This window comes from Pempheris klunzingeri, chromosome 24 (assembly GCF_042242105.1).
Source record: "Pempheris klunzingeri isolate RE-2024b chromosome 24, fPemKlu1.hap1, whole genome shotgun sequence".
NCBI classification, from domain to species: Eukaryota; Metazoa; Chordata; class Actinopteri; order Acropomatiformes; family Pempheridae; genus Pempheris; species Pempheris klunzingeri.
Window position 1 is genome coordinate 6,192,450 of NC_092035.1, and position 22,028 is coordinate 6,214,477.

The 22,028-nt window shown below is 42.4% G+C and overlaps 1 protein-coding gene across 1 annotated transcript in view; it reads left to right on the forward strand.

Annotated features, from left to right (window-relative positions):
- Positions 1 to 3,011: 3,011 nt before the first annotated feature.
- Positions 3,012 to 22,028, forward strand: part of LOC139223501 (plakophilin-4-like) — a 36,307-nt gene continuing 17,290 nt past the window's right edge. Inside the window, exons 1-6 of the mRNA XM_070855425.1 lie at positions 3,012 to 3,164; positions 13,482 to 13,594; positions 14,918 to 14,952; positions 15,571 to 15,687; positions 17,903 to 18,057; positions 19,669 to 20,137. Of these exons, the coding sequence (XP_070711526.1) occupies positions 3,012 to 3,164; positions 13,482 to 13,594; positions 14,918 to 14,952; positions 15,571 to 15,687; positions 17,903 to 18,057; positions 19,669 to 20,137 (1,042 nt within the window). The remainder of the gene's footprint in view (positions 3,165 to 13,481; positions 13,595 to 14,917; positions 14,953 to 15,570; positions 15,688 to 17,902; positions 18,058 to 19,668; positions 20,138 to 22,028) is intronic.

Sequence of the window (22,028 nt, forward strand, 5' to 3'; positions counted from 1 at the left end):
CCCATTTTTCATGAGCTGAACTCAAAGATCTAAAACATTTTCTATATACAAAATAACCCCATTTCTCTCAAATATTGTTCACAAATGTGTCTAACTCTGTGTTAGTGGGCACTTCTCCTTTGCAGAGATAATCCATCCCCCCTCACAGGTGAGGCATATCAAGATGCTGATTAGACAGGATGATTACTGCTCAGGTGGGCCTGAGGCTGGCCACAATAAAACATCCCAGTTCTTGCATGGCCAGCATACTCACCGGACACGTCACCCATTGAGCATGTTTGGGATGCTCTGGATCGGCGTATACGACAGCGTGTTCCAGTTTCTGCCAATATCCAGCAACTTGGCACAGCCATTGAAGAGGAGTGGACCAACAGGCCACAATCAACAGCCTGATCAGCTCTGTGCAAAGGAGATGTGTTGCACTGCGTGAGGCAAATGGTGGTCACACCAGATACTGACTGGTTTTCTGACCCCCCCAATAAAGCAAAACTGCACATTTCAGAGTGGCCTTTTGTTGTGGCCAGCCTAAGGCCCACCTGTGCAATATTCACGCTGTCTAATCAGCACCTTGATATGCCACACCTGTGAGGTGGGATGGATTATCTCTGCAAAGGAGAAGTGCTTACTAACACAGATTTAGACACATTTGTGAACAATATTTGAGAGAAATGGTCGTGGTCGTGAAAAATGGGAGCAAAAACAAAAGTGTTGTGTTTATATTTTGTTCAGTGTATGTCGATCACAGCAGTTGTAGTATTTCCTGTTGTGCCAGATTGCTCAAATTGCAAAATGGTGTGGGGTGTGTTTTTTGCCCAGATTTAGAGGTCTCTGTCCAAATTTAGTTTATGGAACTCACAGTTGGTCAGAAATAACAAAAACTGGCTGATTTACATGGGATAATCCACAGATCACAGTGGTGAACAGTTTTCATTTGAACTGCTCTCAACCAAAGAAATAGTCCCTTTGATAAGAGTCCACCGCATCAACCTGAATAATCCAGACATTGTTTTAATTTGGGTAAACCTCCTTTAATCCATGGACATCCAAAGGTCCATACAACTGTTTTTCAGTGGAGGAAGTATTCAAATCCTTTACTCGGGTAAAAGTACTGTGAAAATACTCCACTACAAATAGAAGTCCTGCATTCAAAAGTAAGTAGAAAGTATTTGCTACACAGATGCTCCCTGTAAATTATATTTTTGGGTTATTATTACTGCTGGATTAATGTGGGTGTTGCACTTAACTGTTTAATGCTAATTTGACCTACTTCGTGTACTGTTTAATCATGGTATGTTTGTAGCGTTGCGGTCCAGTGAGAGCCACAAACCTCTAAAATGTCCACTTTTCGTCAAGGTTGTAAGGTGAGAAGTCTTTTTAGTTAAAAACAGACAAGATCAATCAAAACTGATAAGATGTAAAATATTAAGTTTAAAAAAAACTTTTTTAGAAATAATTTATTTTTCACTTAACATATGTCAATGTTATTATTTCAAATTTTTTGAAATAAGTTTTGAATCTTTTTTTTTACTTGAAAAAATAATAATGTAATAATCGGCCTCTATAATTTATACTGATATACTTTATGAACTTTTCCTATTAAATGATCCTTTAGGATCCCTTAAGGACCAGTCAGGCCTACAGCGAGGGAGGAGAAAACACACACACACACACACACACACACACACACACACACACACACTGGCCGCTGCAGGCTGCATCCTTCCTCTCCATCTCTTTGCACGGAGCTGCCGCGCTGCATCACATCTCCTGCAGCCGCAACAGCAACGCGTGCATCATCCTCTGATCGATCCCCCTATCGGAAAATAATCCATAGCCGCATGGTGACGTCACGCCGCTGATCGGTAATAGTGGCTGGGCGGGTTGGTGGGTGGGTGGCTGGGTGCCGCGAGGACGCCAAGGGGTAGATGGGTGCATTGAAACCCCACGCCGGGTAAAAGGCAGGAAAAAAAAAAAAAAGCACACAATCCTGCACGAGGAGTGTGTGGACGCGCACGAGACTGTTTGCTGTTTGTTTTGTTTATTTGTCGCGTCGGCGCGTGGGGAATGTAGTGGCTGTCACGGCCGCCTGCAGGAGGAGGATGGATGCGTAACAGGACGGATCGAGCCAGCTGTGGCCTGCTTCTAACAGCAACATCTGGCCGGTGAGTCGCTCTGACAGCCGCAGCCGCAGCCGCTTGCCAGGCGGGCGGGCGGGCGGGCAGCTTGTGTGAAGCAGGCGGGCACACAGAGAGGGAGCCTCGGGTTGTGTGCAGCCGCGCTCCCCCCCTGGTCTCCGGTCCGGTGAGTCGGTGTGACCTCGTCCTTGGCTGCCAGATGGTGGTTGAGTGATTGATGTGCACGTTTGACAGACAGGCTGCCGTGCAGCATATGATGAAGGCTCTTCACGGATAGCTCCAGCTCTATTATGGGGGAGAAAATAATGAACGTGACATGCTGTTAAATGCCTGCTGTGCAGCATGCATGCACACCTGCGAATGCAATGCTTAACCTTTAAGGTAAAACTGTTTGTTTATGGAGAAATATGCAATAGCATGCACCAGTGAAGGGTTAAATCCCCACTGGACAGCCTCCTAATACAAAAGGAGATTAAAAATATACATATAAGGCAAAGCATCCTGATCTGATTGTTGAGCCTCGTCATGAATCCCGACAGAAACTGATACTATAGGTGCATGAAAAGCCACAATCCTAATTTACGACCCGATTGGGGTGTCGTAGGGGTATTAAAGTGATATCTTGAGGTCACTATAAATTCACTATGGCTCCCTGCAGGGATGTTAGACAGCTTTAAAGACAGAATAGGACAGTTAGTAGGTAAAATATAATAAGGTCCCTGTAAACTCACACTTGGAGGCCCCCAGGGATATGACAGTGATTTTTCTGTTTACCATGTCCCCCCTGTGTCCACATCCTGACCGGCTTGTAGTCCTTCTGCAGGGTCAGAGAGGGCGCCTCAGCAGCCAGCCGGCTCTGGACTATAGTGGGAGGAGATGGAGGAGGGGGACGCAGAGGGGGAAGGGACCATGGCGGTCAGAGAGGGGCCGAGCGGTCACGGCCTCCCGTTGAACGCCTGCAGCAGCAGCAGCAGCAGCAGCACGACCACCACCACCACCACCAACCTCCTGGCTTCAGTCAAAGAGCAGGTAGGAGGCAGAAGATGCTGCAGTCACACCCTTGTTGATGTTTGTGCTTCATTTTCTCACCTCTTTGGTCATTTAATCAACTTTTCATTCACTTCTGAGCCACTAGTTTTGTTGCTGTTATCGCACACAGACCTTTTCGTCTGGAGCTCGTGTCTTTGGATGAATGCTCTTATCTCCCCCACGATGTGACCCATGTGACCTGTTAGCACTGCACTAACGTTGTCAGGGGAACTCTTTGCACACAAACACATTTAACATTTAATTACCACCATGAATATTTATAATAAATGAATGCCAAATTAACAACTTCAAATATTCTATTATGAAATGTCTATTATGAAAGTAGCTGCTATTTGCATCTCCAAACAGTCTACAGCCAAGGACACATTATCAGGCAGTGGGCCCCTGGACAATGACATGTAAAAGCTCTTTGTGTCTACATGTGGTCATTTTGCTTCTCTTTGTGGTCATTTTCTGTGCTAATGTGGCCGTTCTTTGTCTTTGTGGTCATATTTTTGTCTCTCTGTGGTAGTTTTGTGTCTCTTTGTGTCTGTTGAGTCAATCAAATGACTACATTTGATTGACTCAACAGTCCCTTCATGCAGAGGCTGTGGTCCATGGGCCCTGGGCCTGCACTTGGCAGGCCTGTGTATACGATACCAACAAGCCAACTATTCTTTTGTTGTCTTTTTTTGTTGCTTTTCATATCTTTTTTTGTCAATTTGCGTCTTTATGTTGGAATTTTTAGTTCTTTGTGGTCATTTGATTTTCTCTCCAACGACAAATGTTGACAGTCACTTCATACAGACGCTCTGGTCCTGTGGCCCTGTACTTGGTAAGACCGTTCAGTAACCCCCATACATGACATCTACAAGCCACAACTTCCTGTCACCTTCTGGCGTTGGTAGGGGGAGCGCCGCGGGTGCCATCCTTTGGCCCCGCCCCTCTGCCCCTCACCGGATAAACGAAGTCTGTGAGTCACCCAAATTTACTGAGCAAATCCTCAGGATTATCTCCAGATGAGGCTGAAATGAAATGGGTCTCCATGCTCAGCCTCTGAATTTGTCCCCAAAATTCTATTAAAACTCTTATTAATAATTTCCTTGGACTCCCACAATTCTGTGAACCGAAAAGGATGGGCGATAAAAACACTGAGGAACCTATATTTTCGACAGGCTCATTCACACAGGAGTAGATTTATTAGATGAAAGATTATGGCCATTGCAGATTTGCACAAGATTAAGAACAAAGACGGCTTCTTCAGATATTACAAATCATGTGAGGTCACCAGGTGATGTTCATCTTGTGAGAGCAGCCCTTGATACAAACTGACAGCGATGTTGTGAAAGTGTTTTTGTTCCTGTCTTTTGCTTGTTTTTCACACATTTCAGTTATAGTTTCATGTTTTGTTCCTGGCTGAACTGAAGCTTCCTGAAATAGTCTACAGTCTTTCATTTTTTTGTCTTGTCTTGTCCTTGCTATCTCTGCTCAGTGCCAGTGTGACAAAAGTTTTGACAGTTGTCTCTGGTTAAATGATGTAAACTGTAATGAGTGTGTCAATGAGCACTGGATGTTGATATCGACCGACATCAGAGACGCCGGCAACCGATTTTAGTCTCTAACTTTTTTTTCCTTTGACACTCTGAAAAAAGTCACATCTGTGTTGCATATTAATGAGGGAAATCACAACAGACAGGCACTTGCAGCTGCAGTGTGAACACAGCCTCCGTCTCTCCGCCTGTCTCCTTTCCCCGCTGTTATTTTTATGCTTCTTTCTATCCCGTCAACATGGGAGTCTCTCTGTTCCCCTGCTCTTAATTATGCCTGGACAGTGGCCATGTTCTCAACTTAGTCCCTGGGTTTGTGACTCTGAATTAGGCACACTGCTATTTAAAGGCTTATGATGTCCAAGAAAAGAGAATCTGCTTTTACTTTTAATCTGCAATTTTCCTTGGAGCTAACAGACAAAAATGTGGGCCTCAGATTGCTCGTGATGTGAAGTAATGTTAAAGGCCGTTTGGCTGCTTCATGTGGCTTTGGTTTTTTCTCGTGGAACACAGCAGGAGCTGCTTTGTCACCCTTCGATCATACTTAACGCTTCAGACGCTCTGCTTGCTGCTGGAAACTCGTTCATTTCACTCATAAGAATCCCAGACTGCTGCATCATTCCTCCTGCACATGCCAGGTATTGCAGTGAAGCAGATGCATGTGTTAGGTGTATTTGTTGTTGCAACAAAAGTGTTTGTGTTTTAATCCTTAGCTGGCATCCATAAAGAGGCAGAAGAATAATAGTAGTGGATGATGAATCAGATTAATATGTTTGAACAATCGTTACTGATTAGAACTCGCTGTATTTAGTTTGCAGTAACAAAAAGACTACAGAAGATGTTTGATTGTGGTATTAACACAAAAAATCTGTTTGATTTGTACATTTTTCCAGAGAAAGCAGCTGAAAAAATACATTTTTATTCACACTTTCTTTTAATGGCCAAAAATGCCCCAGAAAACCCGTCTTCACCAGGAGGATGACGACACCTTTGCTCTGCCGCTTCCTTATAATAACTTCTCCGTACGTTTCCCTGACAGGGAACTTCTTGACCTCAGAGTCAAAGGCAATAAGCTGCGTTGTCATTGCGCTGCAGCACGTTACCCTGTGCTGCATCGTTGTGAACAGTTGACTTAAGTTACCTGTGAGACGTTTAAACATGATCCAGTGAGGCCGGTTTGAGTAATAGATCCGAGTCCAGAGGGGTTGAGTCAAGGGCAAGTGGACGTTCCTGTGTCTCATCCAAAAGGCTTCCTCAGCTCTAATTGAGCGGTGGGGAGTCCCGGGCGTTTAACCTGTGTGCTGAGACTCTTTAAGGTCACACGTGGGTCGTTAATCCACCTGGCTGTCATGAGAGCCGTTAGACTCACACCAGTCAATGTGTGAATGGGTGTCTGATCTTGTGAGGATCTTACACTTGTGCAAGGGTTGGATGGCGGTGATGATTTTTACCCCATATTATAAACACACATGGGTGGTTCAGTATCTAAAGGATAGATTTGCATAGTTAAAGTGAAAGCATTACTGAATTTGGGCAACTGGAGTGTGAGACTTTGACAAAGGACTGAATGATGCAACAAAAAAATCCTATTGAGATTATTTTGACAGATATTGTGATTGTGATTGTGATTTTTAGCTGGTCTGGTGATTTTTGCAGAAAAGATGCAAATGATGATGTGATTGTGCATGTTCCCTTATGTATGGAGGCTCAGCAATTCTTCATTTTTAATGATATGTTGTGACACGTTCTCCTTTATTAACAAATTGTAGGTCCTCCAATTTGGATTTTGCATGTTGCCATTTAAAGAAACCTTAATCGTAGCAGTGGCAGATAAGAAAAGACTTAACTGACCTGTTTCTAAAATCCTCATATGGATTGTTTTTGTAGAAAATAACAAGTGACCTGCTGCGTCCTTCAGTTATGGAGGCTTGCTGGATTAGGTGAGCCAAGCAGCCATAATGTCTCCAGAGAAATTCTTGATTTCTATAATAATAGGATGCATGTTAACAAGAAATGGATGATTTAGTAGAAAAAACACTTAAGAACGTACAAGATGAAAGCAATCCTAAACTTGGACGCTAACATGTTACCATGTCGCTCGTGTCAGACTGTTGAACAGGCTACAACCAGAAATATAATCAAGTTGCTTTACCTTTCTCTCTGTTGAAATGCAGGCGGCAGCGCTGCTGAAGCGTCAAATCTACCGCCTGCAGTTCCTCCACAGAAATGTCAAATTAGACGTGCTAAATGGAGCACAACAGTTATTGCCTTCTATTGTGTTCAGGGCCTGATGCTTTTCCACTTTGCTCTCATTTAGCCCATTAAAAGTAGGAGAGTGATAGACGTGAGCGCGGAAAATACCAGAGCAGGATGTGTGGCGACTGGGAAACCTAAAACCCATGCAGTGTCAGTGCAGTTTAATTTTGTCACTTCTGCAGCAAACATTGAGAGATTGATTAGATGTTGAGGCGACAGCTTGCGGCAAAGATGCTTCGAAATGAGAGACTGACACGTCTGTAGCTGCTATGTGCATCGTTCTGTGAAATCAAGACTGAAATGTGCCCCTGATATCAGATCTAAACCGTTTACAGAGCTGTCACAATATGATTTTTTTACCATGCCAAAGTACAGTGTTACAAGAGTTTGTGCTGGCTTCGGTTGACAATGAAATTTACCTCCAACTGAACATCAGCATACCTGATAGGCAGTAACGCTTTTAAGTGCAAAAATATTCCACTGCCACTCAGAATAAGCAGTAAAATGAGAATCTGCTGTTCAGACATTTGACTTCTTATTCAACTCTTCACCTGATGGCGAAGCATGAGAGAATATTCAAACCCATGGCTACTTGTAAATATTCTAGATGTCTTATTCTTCAGCCATTTATTTCAGACATATTTACTATCATTGGCTGCTTGAGTACAATTTGTAATAAAGCTCAGGGAGGGGGGCGTGAATAATGCTTGGCTGCACAGCATGAGCTTGTAATGGTGGCCCCAACAATGGGTTTGGCGTGGGCGAGCGGATCAATAAACAACAGTAACATCATAGTAATTCTCTTATAGGCCAGTTTTTGATCTTGTTAGGGAGAAAAAAGCAAGTTCATCTTTCATTAATTCTAAAATACAGAGGATGTGGCCTGCCAAAATGTTATCAGATATTCACCAGAGGGCTTGTTTGGATCCCTGTTGCCCGACAGTAGCAGACTGTTGTTTTGCAGGGCAGCTCCCAGGTGTAAGCGCAGGGTTCCACTGTATGAATGTGACACAAGGTGCTGCTGAAAAAGAACATGCATGCTCAGCAGAAGCCCTCCCAGGATAGAGTGAGGGGAAAAGAGCTCAATAAAACAACAACAACTGGGCCACGTCAGCGATCTCCATGCTTGGATTGATTTCGACGATTACGGCCAGAAACACCACGTGCGTTGTCAGAGCAAATTTACCAAACAGCTGAACTCGATATGGATGATTGACGGAGCCGTGTGGCCACTTTTTCTGCATGAGAGTCCCTCGTATGAGCTGAGTGGTTAGAATCTGAATCTGAGGGTTAAACCAGCAATGTCAATCCAGTTATGTCACTGCCTGACGCTGCTCTGCCCCGATGGTATCTGAAGCACAAAACAGTTGCTCTTTGACATCGGCCTGGATTTTGAATGCATGCTCGCTGTCATTTTTAGAAAAAGAGCGCTTATGATGGCCTGTTGTGGCCTGCCTTGTTGACTTGAGATCACAGATGCCCGAGGTTGTGTGTTACGTTAGCGGTGTGCAGCAAAGTCACTGTGGTGTAAAAAGAAGCTGATTTCTCATGATCCACACTGTGGAAATCAAAGAGGAAATCTACCCTTGCACACTGTTTCAGATCTCATCAATCTGTGATGTTCGTTGCATTTCCAGGGGTTATTTACTCTCCCAGTCATCCCTGTTTGCCTCCACCTGTCTCCTCTACTTAGTGACTTCCACTGTTTCCCACAATGCCTTTTGACAGCACTCAGAGAACAGGCACAACTTGTTGCTTTCCATCAAAGGTGGGCGTCTGGGCGTATGAGAAGACTGAGAATGTTTTAATCCATCTATGGGTTACATGCGTAGGCGGAGAGAGCAAGAGAGATGGCAAAACAAAAGCGGGATGTGCGGCATTCTCGTCTATTGAGGCGATTGTGGGTGTACTAACAAGTAGCCTATCTCTATTTTCCACTGATGATTTCTCCTTGTATGATTGTTGAACGTCGGTGTAAAATGGTGCCTCTGGAAAGAAACCGAAGACGTACACAATTAATGTTGTGTCTGAAAAGTTTCCTGCTTTGCCAGGCATGGCGCCATTACGTCATCTGTAGTATGCACTTACAGATATCCATGAGAAAGAGAGAAATGGGTCTATGAGCAGGAAAATGGGCTTGAAAATGTTAAGCTGCCTTTTTAACAAAGTCTTTCAGGGTGAATTCTCCCTTTAAGAGTTATTGCAGCAATATAAGCGCAGCAATGTGTCGCAGCGGCAGAACTAGGCCGAACATTTCACGGGTATCACAGATGCAGCCTGGATAAACCAAACTGCTGGGCTATGATTAGACACGGCAAGAAGGAATAAGACGCAGAGGTCTGTGGTTGGTGTCACTCGATAAGAGAGAGAGAGAGAGAGTGAAAAACACTTTATGATAGCACACAATTAGCCAGATCGTCCAGTAGCCCCCAGCTGGTACGAAACACCGCCTGGCACAGCTTTGCAACCGGCCTGGCAGCGCAAAGTGAGTTTTCCAGACATCACGAGGTGACGGACGCAGGGCATGACGTTGCTCTGTTTGTCCCTGGAGGCATGCCGTAACGTGGCGGGGCTGAAACAAGGAGGGCTGTGTGTTCGTGTCCCGTCTCCATGCTGCTCTGAAGTGATGTAAGGAGATGTGGGGATGCAGAGGGAGGCGGCAGTGATGCTGGGACAGTATGCAGCACCATGCTGTTTGAATTGGCACACTGTAGTGTCCCTTAAAGTAGTGAGTGCCTCAATAATACATCTGGCACTGTCTCTTTAGGTGACGTCTTGTCCTTTTCCCATCGCGGACCTCTTCTTTTCCATTTAATACAGCTCTTCTGGCATTCAGATCATCACAGCCCTTATTTTTTTCTTTATAAACCACTCAAGGCTTTTATCTCACTTTTACAAATGACTAATTTGCATCTTTTTTGTGTGATTGTATTTTGTTTTTCTCCTCCGTTTTATCACCTTGAAACACGGTAACTGATGAATTGAACCACTCAACAGTGTTAACTCCCAAGTGTCAACATAGTTTAAAGGTGTGCCACATCCATCACAATGCAAACCCAAAGGATTGTGTACCTGATTGTCTTTTTCCAGATCTACAGCCCAGTTTCTCTACATTATTATCCATGTTACATTATTATAAAAATGTTTAAAATTTAGGAGAAAACCCTCAATGTCTTCTGTAAGTCTGAACTCAAACTAAAAGCTTTTTTCTTTTTTTCATTGCGATAGTTTTGAGCCGCTGCCTCTGAGCCACATCAGCCCAATAAGCGGACAAACATCTCTCCAATTAACTCGGAATAATTGCTGCAGAAAAATCAACACTTATTAGCACTGCAAAATTAGCTGTGTGTACCCAACTTCCTCGTGGGGATCATTAAAGTTTCATGCAAAGTGAGCTAAAGTCATAATTTATAGAGCGTCCCCGTCTGTGTGTGTGTGTGTGTGTGTGTGTGCGACGTACTTCTTTCAGGGTCAGATTAGGGATGAAGTAAGCCGTGTATTTCTTGTTGCCTCTGAAATGAGGCAGGTCGACTTTGTTCTTTGGTGTCACGCAGGCTTCGTCAGTCCAGAGTGGATGAGACACAAACAAATAGCCGATATGATGAGACCATTAACTAAATAACTGAACACCATCTGACTAAAGAGACTGTCAAGGCTCCCTGCGTCACATGGTCAGAGTTGACCCAAATACAAAAGAGCTTTTATCAAGAGACGTAAACAGATGAAAAGTGTGGATTTAAGTGTCTTTTGTAGTTTTTAAAGGATTATGATTTAGAGGACTTTCACCCTGCTGTGCTCGTAAAAAAGTGAAATGGACGGATACATAGATGGAGTAGTAGTAGTATGAGTATTATTTAATGTTAATCACACTGTTCCCATTGTACTAATGCTACCAAATTAATTTAAGACCTCAATCTGTCATTTTTGACACCTTTTTTAATGTTTAAATGTATTTCGTTGCTAATTAATGAATCAGCTGACTGATTAATATTACCTATCTTTCTTCTGTTTATGCAAACTATACATTTGTAGACAGACAACACACATAGAGATGTCGCAAAATATATATGAATATCATATTTAATTGACAAAAACACACGTAGTTTTCAGATGTGAAAGATTACCGTAAACACAGGGCAACATATGCATTTTTTAGGTATTATGTGGCTTTTAGAGACAAAAGAAAGTCATGGAGTATTTCTACATTGTGGCATTTGTACTTTTACTCTACTTTTATTACAGTACAGACAACCCAGTGAACTGAGGCAGTCTCTTTACACAGAGGTCATGCAATATTGCTGTAGAGGACTCGCCATTAGAGTAAATTTCCACCCCACATTGTGATTTTTAGACATAAAAGTAACTTTTACACTGATTGTGAAGCAGAATAACGGTGCAACGTTCCCCCGTTTAAACAGTTCTGGTGTCACTCCAAACAAACAGTCAGAAGTTTCACTTGGACTGAGAAGATTTCCTGAATTACTTCACAAACACATTTTCCTGGGTAGCTGAGTGATTTCCAGCCTGGCAGCTTTATATTTAGACATTTTGCAGACAGATAATTCTCTAGTGGACCTCCATGATGACACCAGCTGTAGTTCCTGGAAGATTTATGAAGCAGCTGTGAAGCCTCTGTATTATGTAACAGAATACAGATGAGGGACTTCCAAAACTACCAGCCATTGGGCCATAGTCGGCAAACATCTGCTCCGCTTTCACACCCTTGAGCAAGGCACTGGATCCCTACCAGCTCACAGGACTTGTAATTAATAGGCCAGATTTGAGTGTTGCCAAAAATACGCTGTGATGGCCAAACGTCATGGATGTTTTGAGATGGATATCATATCATACCTGAGCCTAACCACATTTTGGAAATGTACAAGTCACTAATACCAGTTAAAAGAAGCTTTTTAATGCAACATTTAGCCCACGTACCAGTGATTCACTTAAATCATAAAGAGTGTCAAGCAGCGTCTGATTCCCATTAACCTACAGGACACATACTCAGTCATCCCTTGTGTAGCCTGAAGAGTGAGACCAGAAACATATAGTTATGCATAGTCTTAAATTCCAGAGATAAACCTGTTTAATGACTACAGCTGGAGGGGGACATTTCTCCTCTATTTCATTTTACCTGCCTTTAAAACGTCCTACAAAGGTTTAAGTGTGATATTGAGATCTGCAGCGTTTACTGTCATCCACACATGGACACCAAACTCCAGAGAGCTTCTGTTTATCTTTACTGGAGCTTATCTTTATAAGGGAGTCTTCCTCTACATGTACTCTTCCTGCTGGGCAAAATGAGAAACTGTGTGCTCATCAGAAACACAGACATGTACAAGATCTAGGATGTAGCTTCAGAGCAGAATTCAGAGTTAATGTGGGTCATTTAAAAATACAGAAAGCTTTGACTTTTTAATGCCGTTTGTCATCAGATCAAATGGCTATGTGCCATATTTTTATCAGATAAAAGATCATATTAAATGTCTCACATTCCAGATGCTGTTGTGTAATATACAGAACTGTAGCATGTGTTTACCTGCTTGTACAAATCTATAAAACTACAGGCACAAATTCACGAAAATGAGAGTTGGAATGAAAATGCGAGAGAGAATTTTGAGAATTTAGACAAAAATAAGGGCCTCAGACTTTAGTTGGGCCGGACTGTTGTGAGACTTGATTATAGCTGAAATGATAAATTGATTAATCAGCCGACACAAAATTAATCTGCAAAAAAAGCAGTCATGGTTGAATTATTTGTCATTTTCTGGTTCCAGCTTCTAAACTGTGAATATTTGCTGGTTTTCTTCTCGAAAACGAGACCTCAGACTGACGTGTTTTACTTTTTCCTGATATTGTAGAGTGTCATTTCATTAATCGAGGAAGTAAGTGGAAGAGCGATGAATGAAAGTAACGGTTAGCTGTAGCAATGCTAGAAGCTCAAGTTGAGCATTTTTGCTTTTACATCTGGAGTTTTAACCCCGACCATTAAAAAAACTTGGTCTTGGTCCTTGATAGAAACACAAAGATGTGAATGTCAGACCTGTGTCTTGCTCATGTGACAGCTGTGGTGCAGCAGTACATGAACTGTATGCAGTAGGTGTTTCCAGAATAATCAAAATGTGAGAAGCAGGTCACATCTGTTTCTACCCTCTGTAGTAGATTGTGGCCCTGAAATCTATATTCTATCATTCTCTGCTCGATCCTCCTGCTTTGTATTGACATTCTTAAAATGTGTGTAATAACATTATCTGAACTGAAGGCCTGTAATAGGACCTGGACATGGTCTTAGTGTTTTAAATCTCAGATCCACTTTAACAGGTTTAACAGTCTCTCAGTGAGCTCAAAGCCGGTGAGAAATCAGTCAAGCCATGCAGACCAAATACAAAATGGGTTTTTACATTTAATACATTTAATTCTAACTGGCATCAAATAGGTCTTAAAAAGGAGGCTTAAATTGACGTGTCATGGTGGATGTCGGGCTGTAATCACTGCCGTAAATGTCTTGCCGTAGGAGCTTCAGTTTGAGCGGCTGACTCGGGAGCTGGAGGAGGAGCGGCAGATCGTGGCGAGCCAGCTGGAGAGGTGCATGCTGGGAGCTGAGTCACCAGCAGGAGACAGTAGCAGGTAGGTTCAACTGCATGACATTTACATGTTTCTTGCCCTGAATCACACATGATGCATCGTATGTATTTAAGTATTTAGCAGTTATTTCCTCGAAAATCTCAAAGTATCTCAGGAGATAAGTTTATTTTTGATTATGGATGTTAGAGTTCAGGCAGATTTTAGTAGTATTTTATAGCATTTGTTTGAAAATACAAATAATAAAGCTTAAATCTGATCTTGCAAATCGTGGGACATTCAGATTTAGCCTCACTCTTCTGCAAGTGAAGAGGAAAAGGGGCCAGTTGGCAACCGGGACGCCCCATCAAGAGCATATTCAAGAGACTTTCACATGGCTCTTGTTTTAAAACAAGTCAGCTGGAAATGAAAAGGGGGGCGATGGTGAGCCAAACCTTCACTTTAGATAATTTTCTGCCATTTAAATGTTTTTACTATTCATAGAAATCTGATCTGAGACTGAAAGTCACAATACCATCTTCTGGAAAAAATTGATTTCTTCAAACGAGGTTGATAAAATGATCTGATTTTGTTTTTTAAGGCTGTCTTTGTGAGACTAATTGGAATTGTTTACTTTCTTGAAATTTCCTGTTTAGAACCAAAGTTAGATTTTAGTCTTAAAGCGCACCCAAAGCATAATGATGGGTGCCTGCATGGTTGCAGCCCGCTCTGTCAGACCACTGTCTAGTGATTCCTATCTTCATGAGGGATGATGTTCACATAGATGACAGTTACATCGGGCTGTCACAACCCTCATACATCACCCTGATTACAAACACAAACCTTCACATCCAACCACTGGATTTAATGTTGTGCTGAACATTATAGAGGGAATTATCATTTAAATATATTCTTATGTTTTGCGCAATTTTGACCCTCAAATCTACCTGAAACTAGTGACGATTGCTCCTGAAATAATCAGACAGGTTTAATACTTGCTATCACAGCATCTAATAACCTAAGCAGGGCTTTGATTTGTTGTTATCTTGTTATCCAAAGAAGTGATTTGTTTCCAGCTGCAGGTGTTTTCTTAGCCCAGATAAGACGAGGCACGGCTGTGCGGCAGGTTATATAACATCTTCCAGCTGGGGTCAACTCACTTTCATTTTTATCAATTTGGAAAGTAAATTGAAATTCACACACTAATAATAGAGGCTTCATTCTCTTTAAGTTCCTCATAGATTGAGTGTGAGGAAATGTTTCTCGGGCAAAAGATTCCTTCCACTTCCTCTTCCTGGATGTAAAGTATTCGGCCGTGACTCTGATTTGATTTGCGTCTCCCTCTGCTTTCTCCTCTCCTCCACTTCCCCTTCTCCTCCTCTGCTGAAGCTCATCTGAGAAGTCGTTTGCATGGAGATCTGCAGGTAGGATTTCTTCTTCTTGACTTAATAATAAAAAGATGATTTGAAGGCGAGAAGGTGACAGAAAGATGGGATAAACTGCTGCCATCTTGTACTCTAAACAAAAGGGCCTACAGCTTTAAATACGATCCATATGATTTGGCACTAAAGACGGCATTTTTCTAGATGTAGAAAGTCAATTTAGCCTCCAAAGGGCTGAAAATTGCCAGAATGCAGCACCAGCCAGTGAAGCAAAACAAAACAATGATTCCGCCGGTATATATGGGCTATGAAATGGACCCATTTACTATTCTGTCACAGATCCCTCCACTGCGCTTCCTGGCCCATTCTTCACTGTCGGCTTTCCAATAAAACCAAAGTACTGTTATAAAATGGCGCATTGTTTTCTGTCAAGGAATCGATACATTTGGTTTCTAGATTAAAAAGATTCTGTCTGCAAAAGTGAGGCACTAAATTGTTTTCATACAGACTTTGCTGCTCTTTGATTTTATATTTCGTCTGTAGGGAAATGTAGTCACTTCTTCAGCCCCATGGGAGTCTGAATTCACGCATAAATGCCAAACTACCAGTCTGCCACGGACTTGCTGTTTGTTTTTGAACTTTCTTAACCTGCTTGGGCAGGCGGGGAGTCGCAGGGCGGAGTCATCGAGGCGTCGGGATGTCCTGGTCGTCACCTGGAAGCAGAGGAGGGACTCTACCTGCCTGAACCGGACCGCGCCTCCCTGCATGACAGTGAGGGTCTGTTAAATGTTCACACCACATGGCCTCTTAGCGGGTACTGAAAGGAAAAGGCAACATTTTTGGATGTTTTCGAAATACTTTTGAATTGTTGTTGTGAAGACAACTAACTTTTCTAGATGTTTGAATTGAAGAAGCTGTTTTATCAATATTAGATGCAGCATTTTAGGCTGTAACCAGATAGATGCTGCTTTTCTGGCTTTATTCTTTATATCTAATACAGGTCAGGGACAAAACGGAGGTGTTGACTTGAGTCACAACAACAGAACTGAGCCATTCATTTTGATTTAAAAAAAAAAAAAAAAACCCATCTTTGAAAACCTGGTCTCTGATCTTAACTCTGTTACATTTAATATTCATGACTACAAAGTTTGACAAAAATAACAAGTTTAGTTGGTTAATGCTTGGAAACTCATCTAATCTGCCTCATCAGGACCTAAATTGCCTAGCAACACCCTTTTCCTGCTGAGCCAGTGAGGAGAGTCTAAAAAAAACCCAAACAGATATCTTTAACCAAAACTGTTTTAACTTTGGCAAAAGATGATGTGTTAGAGAGGAACCCCATCATTAATGTTTTCAGTGTCATTAACACCCAAGACTTGTGACTTGGACAACAAAACCCACAAAAAGAACAAAAGCAATAATATTTTAGTCTCATCACGTTCCCTGTGGCTCTCAGTCCCGAGCGCAGTGGGTTCTACTGGAGATGTAAATCCTTAAAAACAGGTCACAAATCTATAGTTTATCATTCTAAAAAAACAGTCCTCTCCTCCTAAAGCAGCTGCACACTGTAGTTTAGAGCAAACTTTCCTCAAACAGGAGGAAATGGTGCATTTGTTGGGGACTAATTTAATTGCGGATGAATCCACGTTTGATGCTCTTGTGAGTATCTGATGCTGCAGGACGGCGTGTGAGTCAAAATAAATAATGTAGGAGCATGTCACTTGACAGTAATGAAGGAATAAGATATATCAGACTTTGGGTACACACACACACACACACACACACACACACACACACACACACACCACACTTGATAGTTCTTTTGATGGGATTTGCTGACAATAATAAAATTATAGAACATCACCAGTCTTGTCCTTTAAGTTCACGTCAGGTATTTTACCATCGCTGGTCAATCTGCTGCCATGGTTTCCACCCACGTCAACACATTTCCTCAGTTTTTGATACCAAGTGGGAGAAATCTGAACCTTGATAACAAATCCCACCGATCCCACTTGTGATTAACACCACTGTAGGAGGCTGATGTGCATGTTTTTCCAAGCGGTTACTCAGATTTATATATATATATATGTATGAAATGTATAAAACCATCTATACAGATCAGTTCAAATCACCCAAAATATAAAGCTTGTCTCCACTCTGCTGGCTGAATTTTATTCTTTATTTCTAAGCATCTTGTCGGGAAAGTTTCCCATGTATTCACACCTGGGAGCTCCGCAGTAGAACCACAGCCTGCCTCTGTTGGACATTAGGCATCTTCACTGGAGCGGTTGACATTTCGGTCCATCAAGCTTCCTCAAAGCTTGTGTTAAACCATGAAACATGGGAGGCTGATAGAGCGGAGCGCTGATGCAGTCAGTGCAGCTGTGAATTCTTATGTGTGCAGGAGAGTTGCTGTTTTATCTCTGAACGGATTACAGAGAAGGAAGCGACTGACTTTTAAATGCTTTCATCAGTTTGTCAAAACTTTGCATCCAAAACGCCTGAACCAAACCCTGAGAGTTTTTTTTACAAAGACTATTCAACCTCCCTCCTATTACAATAAATTACAATATCATAAGTAAACATAACTTCCAAGTAGCTGTTTGAAATTTTAAAAACAAATTTGCCTTTGGTCTTATTTATATTCCATACAGTTGGAGGGGTCTGATAGTATAAAAATATCCCCCACATGCTCCCTCCTCTTCATCCTACAGCAGAAAGTAGGCCAGCATTATCGAAGCTGTACAGTATATGCAGATTGTTTCAGGAGCAGCATAAAGGCTTAATGCAGATATCCATGCGTACGTATTTGCATAATGCCTTTTAACAAGTTGAAAGCCAAGTTAGATAATATGCAAATAATTAAACCGCAGTGACAGATATATATAATGGTGGCTGTGCATCAGTTTGATCACACCTCAGACTGTAACATTTCCAAGAAGCAGATGAGGATGCAGTGTTTCCTCACCCTCTTATCTCTTGTTCCTCTCAGGCTCAGGAGGTCACTCGGCCCAGATGACCTCGTACTCGGACAGCGGCTACCAGGACAGCAGCGTTAGTTATTACAGCAACCAGAACGTGGTGCGTTCAGAGCCCCGAGCCTCGTTATCGAGAAGCCCAAGAGCTGAGGGTCAAGCCTCCGGGCAGGTAATCTGCACTGGGTTACGCCGTCCATTTAGTATGATGGGTTTGTTGTTAGGAGGAGCAGAGACGTGTTTGCACAAGTCTGAGAATAGTTATACGAATAATGGTTTGAAAATTGGAAAGTATGAGAAATCATGAGGTTCAAAGTTCATTCTTGACTTTGGAAATAGCAGCTGAGAAATAATCTTACCGCAAAGTAATTTAAAAGTAGCTCCTCTGGAGTTTCTGATCGTATCACATGGTCTTCATCAGCAGCTGGAGTTGTCTTGACCCTCTGCAAAACTTTGGATTTCTTGACATGCAAACGTGGTGCCATGCTCCAAAGCTCCAGTACATCCACTGAGTAGGACCAATCCGAGCTGAGATTGTTTTCTCAAATTAAAAGCCATATTATTCTTCACTTGTGCCGCTATTTTTGACTGGTGTCACCTTTATTCGCTGTGAATTCGCTGCGTGTCCTCAGAGTAAAGACAGCTAGTTGGCGCTCGTTAATTACTGTCACGAATGAGGCAGAACATGAGCTAGACCCTTCAAATCACACTGAATATTACCTTAAAATTGTCCAGACTCTATCAGCTGCTTTCATTGTGCCTGTTAATTATATGCTCTTTGCATGACAGTAGAAGCAGGAATGACAGATAATAGTGAGCCTATTTGAATTTTCTCCTGATTTATTCCAAACCAAGCAGCCTCACTGGATGGGCTTACATGCCTTGGATCCTAATTTTCCTTCGAGGCGTTGGAGGCTTTGATGGATTAAGGCGGCACAGATCGGCATCCAGTTGGCTGAGTCTGTAATTGAGGGACATTTTACATTTGGTAATAAGGAGGGAAAAGTAAATATTTGTCACCATAGATATGAAATATTCAGTCAAATCTTCCCTGAAACGTAATTTATTTACTACATGCAGAGCTCAGTCTACGGTATAATTATTTAGACATTTATTCAAAGGCACGCACGTTCAGTTAGGTGGACAAATGGAAAAGATAATGATGCCCTTCATCAGACATGATAAAGCTTTGGGCCTCTAAAGTGTCACATTACTAGTAATTGGTACGTTTATTTGCAAATGGGAGCAGGGCAGAGTCTAATTTTCTTTTTTTAGGTATTTATTCATGAAGCAGAAATGCTGAACTGATTAATTGTCAGCAATTTCATGGATATGATACTTGACATTTTTATTGTTTTGGGTCTGGGTGTCAACAATCAAATGAATCTTAATTAAAAAATGTGTAACATATCATTAAATCTTTTGTGGTGTTGGAGGATCCTCAGTGAATCCACTCCTGATGGGCTGTAGATATATTTTCCAGAAGCAAAACGAGAAAAGAATATTTATATTTTCAGACCTATAAGAAAGGTGAGGGTGTATCTTTTCTGTAAAGGTTTTTGTGGTTGTGTTTTGATAGTCTAGATTCCTTTTTTAGTAGTGAGTTATAGTCGTAGTCATAAAAGCAGGCATGCAAACATAATAAACAGTTGTGTACATGTATAATGAACCCATGAAATAAAAGGATATTTTATAAAACCTGATTAAAACAGATTCCTCGTTATCACACAATGTGAAATGTCACATTTGCATTCATTTAATTTTTCTCCCGTCTTCCTCTCAGGTGTCAGGTCGCATGTTACGGAGGATGGCCTCCCTCCCCTCCAGGAGCCAGTCTCCTGGTTGTGGGACTGCTGGTACGGTCTCTCCCTCCCGCATCTCCCTGCGAACATCCCAAGGCAGCACCTACGATTCTCCCATCCTCTCTGAGCCAAAACCTCTGGCTGCCATATTCCCCGGCACCTCCATGCCACCCTCCTGCCCCTCGCCGACCTCCCCGCCCGACGGCTCGCAGGCCCTGGTGGGTGGGGGAGGAGGCGTGATAGCAGGAGGGGCCGGCGGTCGTCTGGGCTCCACCCTCTCTCTGGTGGAGGGGAGGGGTTTGACAGGGTCACCGCTGCGTTCGGGGATGACGGCGGTGCCGCAGCACTACGGCTCCACGCTGCCCAGGCAGAGCCAACCCCTGGCCTATGGAGCTGATCCTTATGGCCTGTACCAGAGGAGCGCTCTGCCCCGCCCCGACAGCCTCATAGGTCAGTCTGACATCCACACTGCTGCTTCTTACAACATGAAATACAGTAGAATAATGACTGAAACACCACTTCTTTTATTTTATTATTTGTTTCTGCCATCATTGCACTAATTAAGTGTTGATAAAACCCTGCACAAAGATGTTTTTGTCGTTCCACTTGTGTGATGAAAATAGGACCCCGTGGTGCCAGTCATAGATCGCACTGAAAGAGGCGAAACATTCTTCAATTTTCCAGCATTGCAGGCTTCATTTGAAGTAGATTAGATGCAGATTAAATAGTCACAGAGGTGCTGGTGTGACTGCACCTTAAAGCTGCTGTGAAAGTCTGTATTTTCAAGCTCACAGGTGTTTCTCACTGTAAGAAGTGATGCTTGGATCAGTGGTTCTAAAAGTGTTTTAACACCACTGGCTTCGATCAGAGGAGTCACAAACGTGGGCATTGTTTTTCATTTTTTTATGTCTGAAATGTGTCCAATATATCGTGGACATCCGTCGTTGTTGAAACTGTGAATGACCCTTAAATGAGTGCTTAGTTGCCGACCTTCAGGCTGGGAATCACAGCTGCACAGTTTACTGAAAAGTCAGGGAATATTAGACTTTTTTTATCGGCACAAAGTCAGTTTTTAAAAGTGTTCAATACTGCAGTGGGCCATGATGAGGCTTGGATAAAACAGAATCCTTATAGGACTCAATAAGAAGTCTTTTTAAAGCCTGAAATCATTCAGCCGTCTGTATTTCAGCTCAGTTATTTTCCCTGAAAGGCTTGTGGGAAGTCCTTTGAGACATTAAATTCAAAGACACAATAAAACTCTTACAGCCACATTAAAGTTTGATGAGAGAATATATGTGCATAAATATCTACGTCTTAAGTGAAGCTCTGGGATCGCCCTTGACAGTCTGGTGCTTGGTAATGGTGGGCTGATATTATATTGCACACAGGCTGATGAGTGCATATTGAGTGAAAGGTGCAGTCTTTCTTATTGCTCTCTGCTCAGTGCCCCATCTTTTGATTCGGCGCGGTGAGAGAGGTCAGTTTGTGCCCCGGAGGGCCGCCTGGTCAAATCCAACCAGGTCAAAATCTGGGCCGGAAAAACTCACGTCAGGTTTGCTTTGAGCAAAACACTTCACTGCACAGTTACGGGCATCACAGCCGCAACAGAGGATGGTTTGAATGTGTGTGTGTGCGAATTGTTTTGAGCAGATTTCCTCCTTATAAATAAACAAAGGCACGCTCTGCAGCTTCGACACCATTTCCTCTGTTGATTTAATAACCTTTCTTTGTCCGGGGAAAGTTGACTGAGCAGCGCTGATTTAATATTGTAGCTCGCAACACTTTTACCAAGCAGAGTTCGCTGTATCTCTGTGAAGCAGTGAGAATTATTAAATAATGCTGCATGTTGAACAAAATAACTTTCAGCCAAACTGCAAGCTCGGCAGGTGATTTTATCTCATATGCAGGCTTAGGGAGCTCATTTCATGGGAGTTTTTTAGTCAAATTATCTTACAGCACTGGCAGATCATGCTGCTGGGTTTGATAAAAGTTTATTTGATGCACGCCAGTATGAAAAATAAGGAATGTAATCTTTGAATATGGAGGATTTCACTTTTACCAGGTAGATGTTTTGAACTCAGACTTAATTATAATCCTGTTTGCAGGTTGATCTGCAGCAATATGACAGAAAACAAGCCAGAAAAAGATTATTCAGTGTAAAAAGCGCAGATCTATAGTATAAATGAGTACAATGACAGTTTCCTGTGGTAAAGTGCTTCCTCTAGGAGTCCCATGTGCTGTTTAGCAAATTGATGGCTGGCAGAACAAACCATGTTAGTATCTATCGGTCTGACTATGAGCCAGTCGATGGGGAGCAAGAGGAAGCAGCGGGTGATTTTAG